Raw genomic sequence first — 12,250 nt, 5'->3', positions numbered from 1 at the left:
ATATTTACCCAACAGGTCTAAATAAGCTCTGTCCCTTGCTAAGTAGTAGTCTCACTGAATATAGTGATACAGAGAAAAATAAGTAATAAACATGGACATTTCATATTTTTAAATATATTTTTTCTGATTTAAAAATTGTTATTTTCAACACAAAGTCACTCATTCAACAAAAATTTACTGAGTATCTAATAATTGCCAGGCATACAGAGCAGATAATAGCTTTTTTGTTCCCTGATATAATAATTATTCAATCAATATCTAATACTTAGTAGATATTAATCAGATGGTCCATTAGGATGGGGTCTCCTGTCTCAACTCTCCTCTGCATTCTTTGCTTTGGCACCAATGGAGAACAATAGGAGAAGGGAAAGTCCTTGCAAATGACTCAGGAGTCATCCCCTTTCTAGCTCTACTGTGCTCCGCCCTGTTCCTTAAATATGCTCCAAAGCTAATTGCTCACATCAGTAGAAGGATAAGTTTCCAGAAGTGGCTTAGACTCTTACTCCAAACACTCTGCATCACCCTGGCCAAGCCAAGTCCCTGGGCCTGTTTGCAAGGAACAGGCTTCTTTGATAACACCACTGGCTGCTTAACTGAGAGTGTCCACCACAATGTTCTCTTCACATGACTTATCAGTACTAATATTGTGTGGTGATGGCAAAATGTGAAGGGAGAAGTCAGGGAAAGTTTAATTGAGGATAGGAAGCCAGGTTGATTTTGAAAGATGTGTTGTATAAAGAAGGGAAGGATACTCCTGTTGAGGGTATACGCTTTTTATGCAAATATGTGGGGAGAGCAGGGCAAGAGATGGATTCAGCTAAATGTAGGTTGGTGAGGATAGAGAATTCATCTGAGATAAGACTTCTGCATAGGACATAGCTACAAGGCCCTGCCATAGAGGAAAAAACACATTTTATTTGATATGATGTATCATCTTTCACTCTTACTTTACCAGGAACTACACTTACCATGTCAGTATCTGACACAGGGCCAAAACTGGTCACATAGATATCAGTCTTCACTTCAGTCACTGCATCTGGGCCAAAGAAAATAGAAAAGCAGAGTGTCATGAAAACCTGTGGCCTTAGCTCTGAGAAGGACCAGTGCAATACTTGGAATGATAACCAGCTTGCTACATCTGAGAAAGGGTATTTGGCACAGTCAGAGGGAAACCCCTAAAAAAAACCCTCTTACTTGTACTATTTCTTCATGGAGAACATGCTAGGTACAGATACAAAGTCCATCCCATTAGGTGTCATTGAGAATTACAGCAGAATCCCAAAGCTTAGTGAGAGTCCTTAGAGATCTCTGGAATCACCTGTGGTGGACATTCACACTGGGAATATCCTTACTTGTGGTAGGTTACAAATATTCCAATATCCTCTTCCACTTTCAGGAACATAAAATGAATGCATTCCCACTCCACTGCCTGCTTAAATTAGGGAGGGGTCATGGGACTGGTTTTGTTTATGTGATGAAGTAATATGTGTCCCTCCCTGGGTAGAACAATTATGGTCCCATACAAGCCCCTCCCTGCCGTGGTCATCATATGGTCAACATCATATGTTGATGTGGAGCTACCATAAGATTGATATAGCCTGGAATGATGAGCCAACACATGGAGAACAACTGCCCTAAAGGGTTGCCCATGGACACAATAGTGTGGTGAAGGCTTTGGAGGGGGTAGCAGTGGGGAGAAGGGGATCATGCAGGGGAAGTGGACATCTGTAATACTTTCAATAATAAAGGTAAATTAACAAGAGTCTAGATTTACAATAGACTTTGCATGGGTGAGAAATAAACTTTTGTTGGGTTAAGTGACAAATATTTGGAGATGACTGACATTACCTCATACACTCTCTTTGCATTTATTTTTCTTTCTTGTAACTGTCTACTTTCTAGTCTGCCTTCCTACCTAATCCAAGAATCCCTGAAGGGCAGTTTCCCTGTTTTGTTATCTCTGTATCCTCAGTACATAGAAAAGGAACCTATTACTCAGATAATGATGACTGAACAATTTGGTCTGAATGGATGAATTCATCACATATTTGCCAAGTTGGAAAATGATACCCAAAAAAGTAAAGTTATTATACTATTAAGTTTCTCTTTTCTTGCTTGTGTCAGCCCTGTCTACCCCTTTGCAGCCCAGACTAGCATATCTATTCCAGCATACGTCAAACAGAGCATAGGGCTGCTTAGTCCAGCCTAACAAAGCCCATTCCAACCTACCAAACACCCCATCATTACAGTAAATTCAAACAAGTCCCACTCCAGCCCAGCACAGCTGACCCCAGTAGAGCACACCAGTAACACAGCTAACACAAACAGAGTCCACACAAGACTCAATGTATGTATGTAATGAGACTGGCTAATGCAGTCTATAGCACTATTTCTTTTCCCTCATGGAGAAGGGAACACACCTACTCCATGTGTAGCATATTCACTCTACTCATCCAGTCCTGGGTTCTGGCCCACACGTACCTTAGATTTGCTTGACTTCCCACTTTCCAGACCATCCCTTAGGCTTAATACACTGTTCGCCTACTCACATACTAGTATACTCAAGGCCACTGCATGCATCCACAAACATTTAATTTTCAGAAGAGATTATGGGTATCATCCTATATAATACAAAAGAAACATGTAAATTGACCATCCCTCTGCTACACTCACCAGTCAATCAGGAATGAGTATGCAAATTAACCTGACAAAAATGGCGGGTTAATTTGCATACACAGGCACCAGGCAGAGAGCAGAGTGGGAGAGCAGGCAGAGAGTGGAGCAGCTTGGGGGAATTGGCTCCTGTGTAGGCCAGATGGAGAGCAGAGAGGGAGAGCTTGGCAAAGTGGGACAGAGCCAGAGCAGTAAGGGAAAACCAAGATCGCGGGGAGTACCAGGAATTCTGGGAATAGTAGTTTTGGTGGCAGCCCCAGGACCGGAAGTGGAAGCCCAGAGCATGGGGAGCACCAGAAATGCTTGGAATCATAGTTCTGGTGGCAGACGAATCTCCTAGACACTAGAGCAAAGTGAGCCTAGAGCAAGTTACTGTTGTGGTGGGGGATGGAGGGAAAGCAAAGGTGAGAAACATAAGTAAAATCAGAGTGTCTAGGAAAAATTAAAGGGAAGATATCCTAAAACTTCCAGAAAATCTCCACCAATGAAGCGAAGGAAAAAAAAAGCCTCTATTATTCTGTGAGCAACAAACCAAACTGAGTTGGGGACTCAGACAATTCGCTCATATGATTTCAAAGACAGACATAAACTCCCAGATTGGAGAGGGCTCCCCTGAGGGCTCCCAGATTGGAGAGGGTGCAGGTCGGGCTGAGGGACCCCCACATCCCCCAGTGCATGAATGTTGTGCACTGGCCCTCTAGTTTAATAATAATAAACACTATAGTCAATTTATCAAAACACACAATTTACTCCCAAGCTTAATCAGCAAATGACATATCTCTGAAACAAGAGTTGTGCTTTAAATAGCCTCTCATCTAGGGCACAGACATCCTTTGAAGCCATTTCTGTGCTTGAAGAAGAGACAACACTTCAGAACCCAGAGCATGCACCCTAAAGACCTGTACCTTCAGATACAATGCCAGGTTCATTGGCTGGAGAAGCATTGCTCTTTCTCTTAGTACAGAAAACAAAATTAATTAATTAATGGGAGATTCAAATATAATTCAAACAATTATATTTGAATCCAATATGCCAGGCAGGACATAGTTAGACATACAATAACTTTCTAAGCCAATATATTAGTAATTGCAAAATTGCAAGATAGTTATGCAGCCTAAAAATAGGGGGCCCAGACTACAGGAAAAAAAAAAAAAGGAGAGAGAGAATGGTAGCAAAATCAAGTGGCAGGAGACTGCTCTAGTTTCAATGGGACAGTAGAGTCACTGGAGGTAGAAAGGGAAGTAGCTAAAATATAAGAGTCTTGGACTGGAATTGGAAGGCTTGCATTCTAGATCTTTGAAGCCTGGCTTGCTAAGCGCCTTACCAAGAATGTTTCCTTTTTCTGCTCTCTTGTACAACAAGGGTTTCGGACCAGTCAAATTCTGAATTTTCACTCAGAACAGAGGAGCTCTACTAGGAACTCTCTGACTGTAGCACCAAGCAAAAAGCATCTGACTAAAGGTACCAGATGGTAACAAGTGGCATGCTTTCTTTGCTGCCTAAGGAAGATGGGAGGTTTTGTGCAAATCTGATGCTCCTCCTCCTCTCTCAATTGTTTGTGTTCATTTAAAAGGCAACCATTGATTGCTAAGAAAGAAACAGTGTGGGGAGAGGCTGCTTTCCCAAATTAGGGCCTAGCCAAGCTACAGAACTTTCACTGACTTTATTGCAGGGAAAGTTGGGAAGTTTGGTATTGTACACTGGACACTTAATTCCTTCTCCATTTCCATCCCATTTGGTAAGAATATGGCAAATAAAGAGAATTAGAAGAAGTGGTGTAAATGAAAGGAAGAGGGAAAAAATAAGTGGAAAGAAAGGAATAGGAAAGTGGTCATTAGAAGAGGATTGAAGAAAAACGGAAAGAAAGGATGAACAGGAAGAAGTAAAACAATAGGACAGTGGTAAAGAAAGAGACTGAGAAGAGGAAATAAAACTAACTACACAGAAAGTTACAGGGCAAGAGATAGCCAGAAGAACTAAGAGTGAGAGAGAGAAAGAGAAAGCAAGAGAGAAGATGCTAAGAGAAAAAGAGAGGTAATGCTCTTTTCATCAAAATAGCCAGAAATCTCTCATGTAGAGGGATGTGGAGGCAGGGATTGTTACTTATGTCCTGGCAGCTCAAGTGAGGGAGGGTTGTGAATTTATGTTAATATCCTTAGAGCTCTGACCCTCTACTCAAAGGCTAAGCAAATACAGGGAAACTTGACAGTGCTCCAGTACTCCACACAGGGACCACCAAGCCCCAATGGCTACATTCCATTTACAGACTAGGAAATCCAGCTGCCTTGGATCAGAGTATATAACAACACTCAGGGAAGTGTCCTGCAGAAGTATGGCACAGTGGTTAAAAGCATGACTAACTGGGTTTGAGTTCAGGTTCTGCCTTTTGTCTCTGTGTCTGTTTCTTCATGTGAAAAAACTGGAATAATGATAGCACTTACCTCAGAATTGTTCAGAGGATTTAAAGAGATGATATTAAAAAGGGGACATCTGTAATACTTTCAACAATAAAGAAAAATAATAAAGAGATGTTATTTAGGCCAGTAGTTAGAACAGATCCAGTGTTCAGTATACATTAACTGCTGCTGCTGCTTAATACTATTCCAGAGGTGATACAATAAAGCCAGGTGGACAGAACTTACCTGGAAGTTTAAGATCTTGGGTCCCAGACATAGAAGACAATATCCACCCACTACTACAGCTCCTCTGTTTTGAAGCAATGATTAGGAATTTGTCATTTCACTTAAATAAATGAAAATCTAAGTGAATTAGACTAAACCTGATAATGGCTCTAACTTATACAATAGCTCCTGCCCACAGGAGAGACAAATGTGAAACATAAATTAATGGGCAGATAAGAGGAATTTCCCCACATATATAATACCTTAATCAATAAAGAAAAAAAAAGAGGAATTTCCCCTGCTTTTTAAACAAGTGTTTTCAGACGCTCCTTGACTTTTTCTTAATTTGCTTTGGGTACCCAATTTCCTTCCAATGTTATCCTCTGAAACAAACGGTAAATAGAATTTTCTTTTCTTTGGTAAATTTACTGTGGCATTGGGTCTTCCATCAATGGGAAACTCATCAACCAGTCTCTATGCCATTTCTAATTGTTTTTTAAAAGAATAAAGATAAGCCAATAAGTGATCACTATGTTTATATTAAATATATTGTTCATAACAAATTGGATTTTCTAGTTTAACTTCAAATAGATCCCCCAAGAAACTGTGAATTTTCTCTTTTGATCAGAAACCAGAGTAGTTGGCCCAATTATAGTGCTCCACCACAGCATATTTATAAACACTGCTCCACCACACAACAAGGTCTGCTTCTTGTTCTTTTGAGATTTAAAAATGTTCAGAAATCAAAAGAAAGTGATCACAGTATCCCTTAGTCTGTTCTTCTTGTTCCTTTTCAGACTAAATATCCTTATTTCCATTAACTGTGTTTCCCCTCTTTTGACATGGTTTTAAGGACCCTCACTATCCCCCATTCACTTTCCTCTGGCTCAGGTCTGAAGTTTTACTGTCATTCCTGAAATATGTTTTGTAGAAAAAGTTTGTTACAATTCCACTAAAGACAAGGTCCTAAAATGAATTATATGAACAAAAGCTAACTATACCCCTTTAAATCATTTTAAGCACAGATGTACTCTTCAGTCCTTCCCAAAGACAGTTTTCTTAAGAATAGTGAGGCTTTGAGGATTGGAACATTAGCTAAACAAAATAAATAAATAAAACTTTGACATTTTTGTTTTCTTTTAGATCACTGGAAATTTTGGAGAATAAGTGTTTATTGTAGTGCACACTTTTCATCTTGAAGGGAGACCAAACTGCTGAAAACCTAGTGCCATGTGACTAGCTGTCTGGGTCAGCTAGCTACATGGATTTAGGGAGTGGGCTACAGTGACCCTGACAGGCCCTCAAGGATTGGAGAGCTGGATTTCTCTGTTCTCATGCTAATGATCTTTCCATTTGTCTTTGACTATCCTTGGGGGGTAAGTAATCAGTGACCCATCTCCCAATAGCATGAATTACAGGTTAAATCTCTGGAGTAATCAGAAACAGGTGGCCTAAGGGAGCAGAAATTATAAGACTGTGTCAGAGGTCCTGAGCTATAATTTAAACTTTGCAACTGACTCACACATCGTTTTGCAGGCTGTTCTGACAGAACTCACAACTTTCATATTTGGTCTCTTAGAAATCTAGCACTGCGTTTATGCTGCTCCATCTAGTGTCTGGTACCTAAAATGTACAGCAAATTTTCAATAGCTAGCTATACGCAATGCATGTTTATAAACACCAGTAAAAAATACTACAAGATTTAAGAGAGACCACAATTACCACCTACGTAATCACTGTGGGTTCTCGTTCATTCCACTATTGCTAGAACCTGACCCTCCCACAGGTAGTACAGAACAAAATTAACTGCCTGTTTCCCAAAATTCTCAGGAACTTCAGTCTTAAAGAGACCCTAAAATATGCCTTTCAGTCCCAAGCTAGATAACAGTTGCTGGCATTAGACAGCACTCAGATCACTCAACTCCTTTCACCGATTCCACACAAACACTGATTCCTGTACCATCACCCTCTGCATTTCATCTTCCTTTAAATCGGGCATTTAATACTTAAATTGTAAAGCACCAAAACATATCTCAAGTTTCAATTCAAATGGTTGCATTTGTCTTTCACTCATTCTGGATATTCCTCTCCTGCAACCTTTCCCCTGCACCTATTATTTGTTGCCTAACCCAATACTTACCCAGAATACAATGCAAAAAGCACTGAATCTCATTTCAGTTCTTGGTACAAACCTGAGCAGTGCTACTGACAAACTCTATTATCCTGAATGGCACTTTTACCTCCCTGAGCCACAGGTTCCTTATCAAGAATATGAAGGGTTTCAGCACAGATATATCTAAAGTTCATTTAAAACTAGTATATAAATCTTTGGTTTCCTGGTTTCTAAACCCAGAGTAAGTCAGAAGCACTAAATTAGAAACAAAAAGATAGGCACCATAGAAAAAACAAACAAACAAGAAATAAGCAGTAAAGAAGAAGATAGGAAAAATAATAATATCCAGGTTTTTCTCCATGGAAATAAAATATTCAAATGGTATTTTTCAGTTTTCTCTAGAAAGGATGTTGTGCTCAATGCGCCCAGTGGTGTTACTATAGTCTACAGCAGCACCTTCCTAGAATATCTTTGCCCTCAGAATTTTCTAGTGACTTCCCTTTCTTGTGATAGGGACCAATGGCAATATTTGGATTTGTAGTCCCAGGGGAAAAAGGTAAGTATATGGAACTATCCACCCACATGGAAAGAAATGTCAGTATCAGCTGTAGAAGAAATGAAAACATTTGAGAGCAGCCTCTACAGAGATTCATACCTCTTTGCTGCAATAGAGTCCATTCCTGAGAGCTAAGAGGGTTTCCATGGGGCAACATTGTAACAAAATTAGAGAAAGAAGTTGATGCAGTGCCCAAATAATGACCAAGAAAACACAATGTCTTCTCTACTCTCAGGAAAAGCTGAAAGCCAGGGGAGAAATAACAGAATTTTTAAAACAGCTGGAATTTCCCAAAATGTTACAAGGATGCTTTGGTATTTTCCCAGTTTTAAAATTCCCTACTGAATTTTAGCTTAAACATAAAATTAATAAATGGCAAAACCATTGGTATAGGAACATGGACTACTGGTCCTACTTCAAGTTAATTATACCTTAGTTTCCTTATCTATAAGAATGGTAGTTATAAGTCAAACAGAAAAAGCTAAAAACTATATGATTTCCCTCATATGTGGGATATAAAACTGAAACTTATGAACACAAACAGCAGTGTGGTGGTTGCCAGAGGGAGGGGGTTGGGGGGAGAAAGGGGTCCTAATATAAGGTGACAGGAGAAGATTTGACTTTTGGTGGTGGGCACATGGTGCTATATACAGATATTGTAACAGTAATCACATATGAAACCTATATGTTCATGTTGACTAATGTCACCCCAATAACATTTAATTTAAAAATGGTAGTTGCTTTTGTTATTATTCAAATATTTAAAAAATACTATGGTTTCCAAGGCCAAAATATATTAAAAGATGCTACCAGAGTCATATACATTACCATCCTTAAGAAGTGTTTGGGACGTCCAGATAAGATGGCACAAGTAACTTCATATCTCAGTATAACCACTCTGATCCAAACACACAATAATGAGATAAAGCATGAAATATATGACAAAACGATATAGTTGTTTCAAATAAAAGATCAAAATATCATGGGATTAGAAACAAAACAAAGGTGTAAGGATGAAGCCAGAGTTATGAGTCTGAAAGTAACTGCAATAAAAGAGACTAAAATATTACTCTGTAAAAAAGAGAAGGCTGGAAACAGGCCGAGTGTTTACTGGTCGGAGCTGGGGCTCTTCTTTTAAAGAAGATAGAAAAAGTTAAGCTGAACTGATGCTTAGGGCTCTGTTTGAGGCTACAAGCTTGGGTTGGGGGGTGGGTGGGGATAACATGATATACAAAGAAACAGTTTTGGGATTAGGAATTGAGCCAAGTAAACTTGTTGGACCTAGAGTGTATTAGCAATATCACAAGAGAGAAAATACTTCAAAATACTATTGTAAATCCACTTTGGAATAGGGCTCAGAGTAGAAGAAAAACACACACACACACACACACACACACACACACACACACACACACACAAAATAGACTGTAAGAAAAAGATGGTGAAGAACTAAAATTAAAACAAAACTAAAGTGGCTTCTGGGCATGGTGGATTAAGTGCCATGCAGTCTTTCTCTCCCACAGATTCTAAATAAAATCTTGGAACAAAATATAAAAGCACCCACTCAAGGACTGAAAAGTAAAACAAACAGGTGATTTATGGAGGGGATTCAAAACTTGGCGAAGGAACCCTTTTTTTCTTCTTTTCTCTTGCAGTTCTGCCACAAAGGCAGAGCTGCATAGCGGGACACAGCCACAAACAGCCAAAACTCTGATTTAAAAAAAATCATCTACCATGGCCGACATGGTTCAGAGCATTGCCTATGAACCAGGAGGTCACGGTTCGATTCCCAGTCAGGGCATATGCCCAGATTGTGGGCTCGATCTCCAGTGTGGGGTGTGCAAGAGGCAGCCAATCAATGATTCTCTCTCATCATTGATGTTTCTATCTCTCCTTCTCCCTTCGTCTCTGAAATCAATTATATATGTGTGTGTGTGTGTGTTTAAAAAGCACCTTTTCTGATGAACACAGCCAAGCAGAAGATCTTAAAGTAGTAACTGACCTCCAAGACCAGGTCGCAGCCGATTGTCATAGCCATCCAGAAGACGATCCAAGATTCTGGTGAAGATAGTGATGTTTTCAGTGCTGTCATCGGGAATATCTGGGGCATGTTTGGGAGAGAGTCTGGGGCAGTAGAAGGAAAAACAAACGAAAAAGAATAGTTCTTAATAGAAAACAATTATATGTCTAAACACTTTAATTCAAGAAGATTTCAATCAATAGACTGGGTTAATTAAATAGCCTTGTATTTTAACCAAACCAATAAGCACTTCCTATTTGTCACAATGATTACCTATGCAGGGGGCAGACAGTGGTCACTATACTTGTACTCTTATTCCAGCACTGGCATGAGCTTTACCAAACAAATGATCCAGCCCCAACTCGCAGTAGAGAAACACAAGGAGAAATCCTGGACAGAATGTCCCTAGAAATAGTACCTGGCATAAAGTTGATTCAGCAAATTTTGTCGCATAAAATGAAAGGAACTCAAAATAAAACAAGGAAAACTTTTAAACTAAGAACTCTCCTTTTTCTAGTCTAGAGAAACACAGTACACAGAACAACAGAGCCAGACAAACCTTTGAATTGCATCTAGTCTTTTTACATCCCGCCTATGGAGATAGGGCAACAAAGCAATAGTAACCCGTTAAATGTTAAAGTTATCAGAACTCTTAAGAGATTCCCTAAAATCTCTCATTTTATACATAAGGAAATAAACTCAGAGAGGACACCAAATTTGCCCACAGGCATACTGCTGGTGAGAGGCAGAGATAGGACTGTAATCTAAGTTCTCTGGTTTTCTAGTAATGCTTAGCTACCTCCTACTTCTCCATCTTGGATGTCTTTCGTAAGCCTTTCAAAGCACTAGTCACTATATTAACCACCTAATCAGGCCCTCCTGAGGAGCTTATTGTGGTTTGATAGGACTAGAAATAAAGGTCCTAAATAGTTCAGGGAAACCAGAAAATTGTAGAAGAAATGGCAGTTGACAAGAAGCATGATGTGAAATTAAGTAATAAACCAAAAGTCAGAAATTCTTGTGATTTATTTTGAATAGACCAGTTAAGTAAGTTACAGTGCTGTATCTCCTTAGGTCTGCTTTCCCCATTCTTACTTTGGATCCAAAGGTTGCAATTAATAGATACTAGTAGATAATAACTATTCCTAGCATCCAGTTAATCAGGGCTATAAAAGACATAGAATAACATTTGAGGAGTCTTACAAAACACTCAATAGTATCCCCACCAATATTTATCCCTAGCAGTGAGAAAGGTTCTTGTTCTGAAAAAGACACTGAGAAAGATCTACAGAATAGTAGAAACATCTGAATTGAAAAGTTTTACTCTAAACTGTCACCCTCTAGCTAATAATCCCAGAAAATTCATTTTGAACCCCCAATTTTCCCCCTTAATTCATAAACTTAATTAAATTCAATTGATCATTCAATGCATCTTTATTAAGCATCAACTATGTACCTATTACTGTTCTACATATTACGATAGAGTAAGGAAAAAAGGTAAAACAAGGTAAGTAATCTTTCCCTGCTTACAGGGTTTCTGAGATAATCAAATTATAACATAGATACTCATGGAGGGAAAAATAGAACTAAGCTTAAAGAATCTGGAGACATGCATTTGAATTTATCAGTTGTGTGACCTTAAGCAAGTCATGTAGCACCTCTAGTAAGTTTTTCATCTTTAAAATTAAAATGACTTCATAGGTATGTTGTCTTATTATTCATATATTAAGTACTTATTAAAATTGCCAAGCTTAATGCTTAATATCTAGAAGTATTCACAATTTGTTTTTTTCTTTGTTAAAAATAATAGCTTATGTACTTGAATGCATTATTTAAGTTTAAATAGTAACAAAATATTGGCACACCATCAACCAAAAGCCATAAAGAAAGCTTTGGTCAGAGAGGCATTGAAACCCAGTGAAGAGTAGAAAGATTGACTGGTTTAGTGGACAGAGTGCTAAAAGTGATACAGATTCATTGGGAAGTAGGGGGGAGAAGGGAACTGTAGTGAAGAACTAACTGAGATCAATATGCTAAAGAGATATATACAGACACCCTTCCAGGTGATAGCCCATAGCTGGCTGAATCAACCAATATTCTGAATCCACATTACATAAAAGTCTGTTGGAGTTCAATTGATTTTGTGCAAAACTCTTTCTGATTATCTCTTATCTCTCTGCCCCACTCCCATAGCCACCAGCTCAAATATCTAAATCAATCCTGGTGGCTGGTATTCTTACAATGGAGAGTACTGATATTCATCACCT

The 12,250-nt window shown here is 38.9% G+C and overlaps 1 protein-coding gene across 3 annotated transcripts in view; it reads right to left on the bottom strand.

The window, feature by feature from the left end:
* The window catches only part of GABRA3 (gamma-aminobutyric acid type A receptor subunit alpha3), a 231,952-nt gene that overhangs the window by 132,729 nt on the left and 86,973 nt on the right, over positions 1 to 12,250 (bottom strand). For all 3 annotated transcript variants that reach the window (XM_036305993.1, XM_036305992.1, XM_036305994.1), the window contains 2 exons: positions 9,966 to 10,087; positions 969 to 1,036 (listed from right to left, as the gene is read on the bottom strand). In XM_036305993.1, the coding sequence (XP_036161886.1) occupies positions 969 to 1,036; positions 9,966 to 10,087 (190 nt within the window). The remainder of the gene's footprint in view (positions 1 to 968; positions 1,037 to 9,965; positions 10,088 to 12,250) is intronic.

The sequence above is a fragment of the Myotis myotis genome, unplaced genomic scaffold (genome assembly GCF_014108235.1).
Source record: "Myotis myotis isolate mMyoMyo1 unplaced genomic scaffold, mMyoMyo1.p scaffold_m19_p_4, whole genome shotgun sequence".
Taxonomy (NCBI): domain Eukaryota; kingdom Metazoa; phylum Chordata; class Mammalia; order Chiroptera; family Vespertilionidae; genus Myotis; species Myotis myotis.
This window is presented reverse-complemented; position numbering and strand designations above follow the sequence as displayed.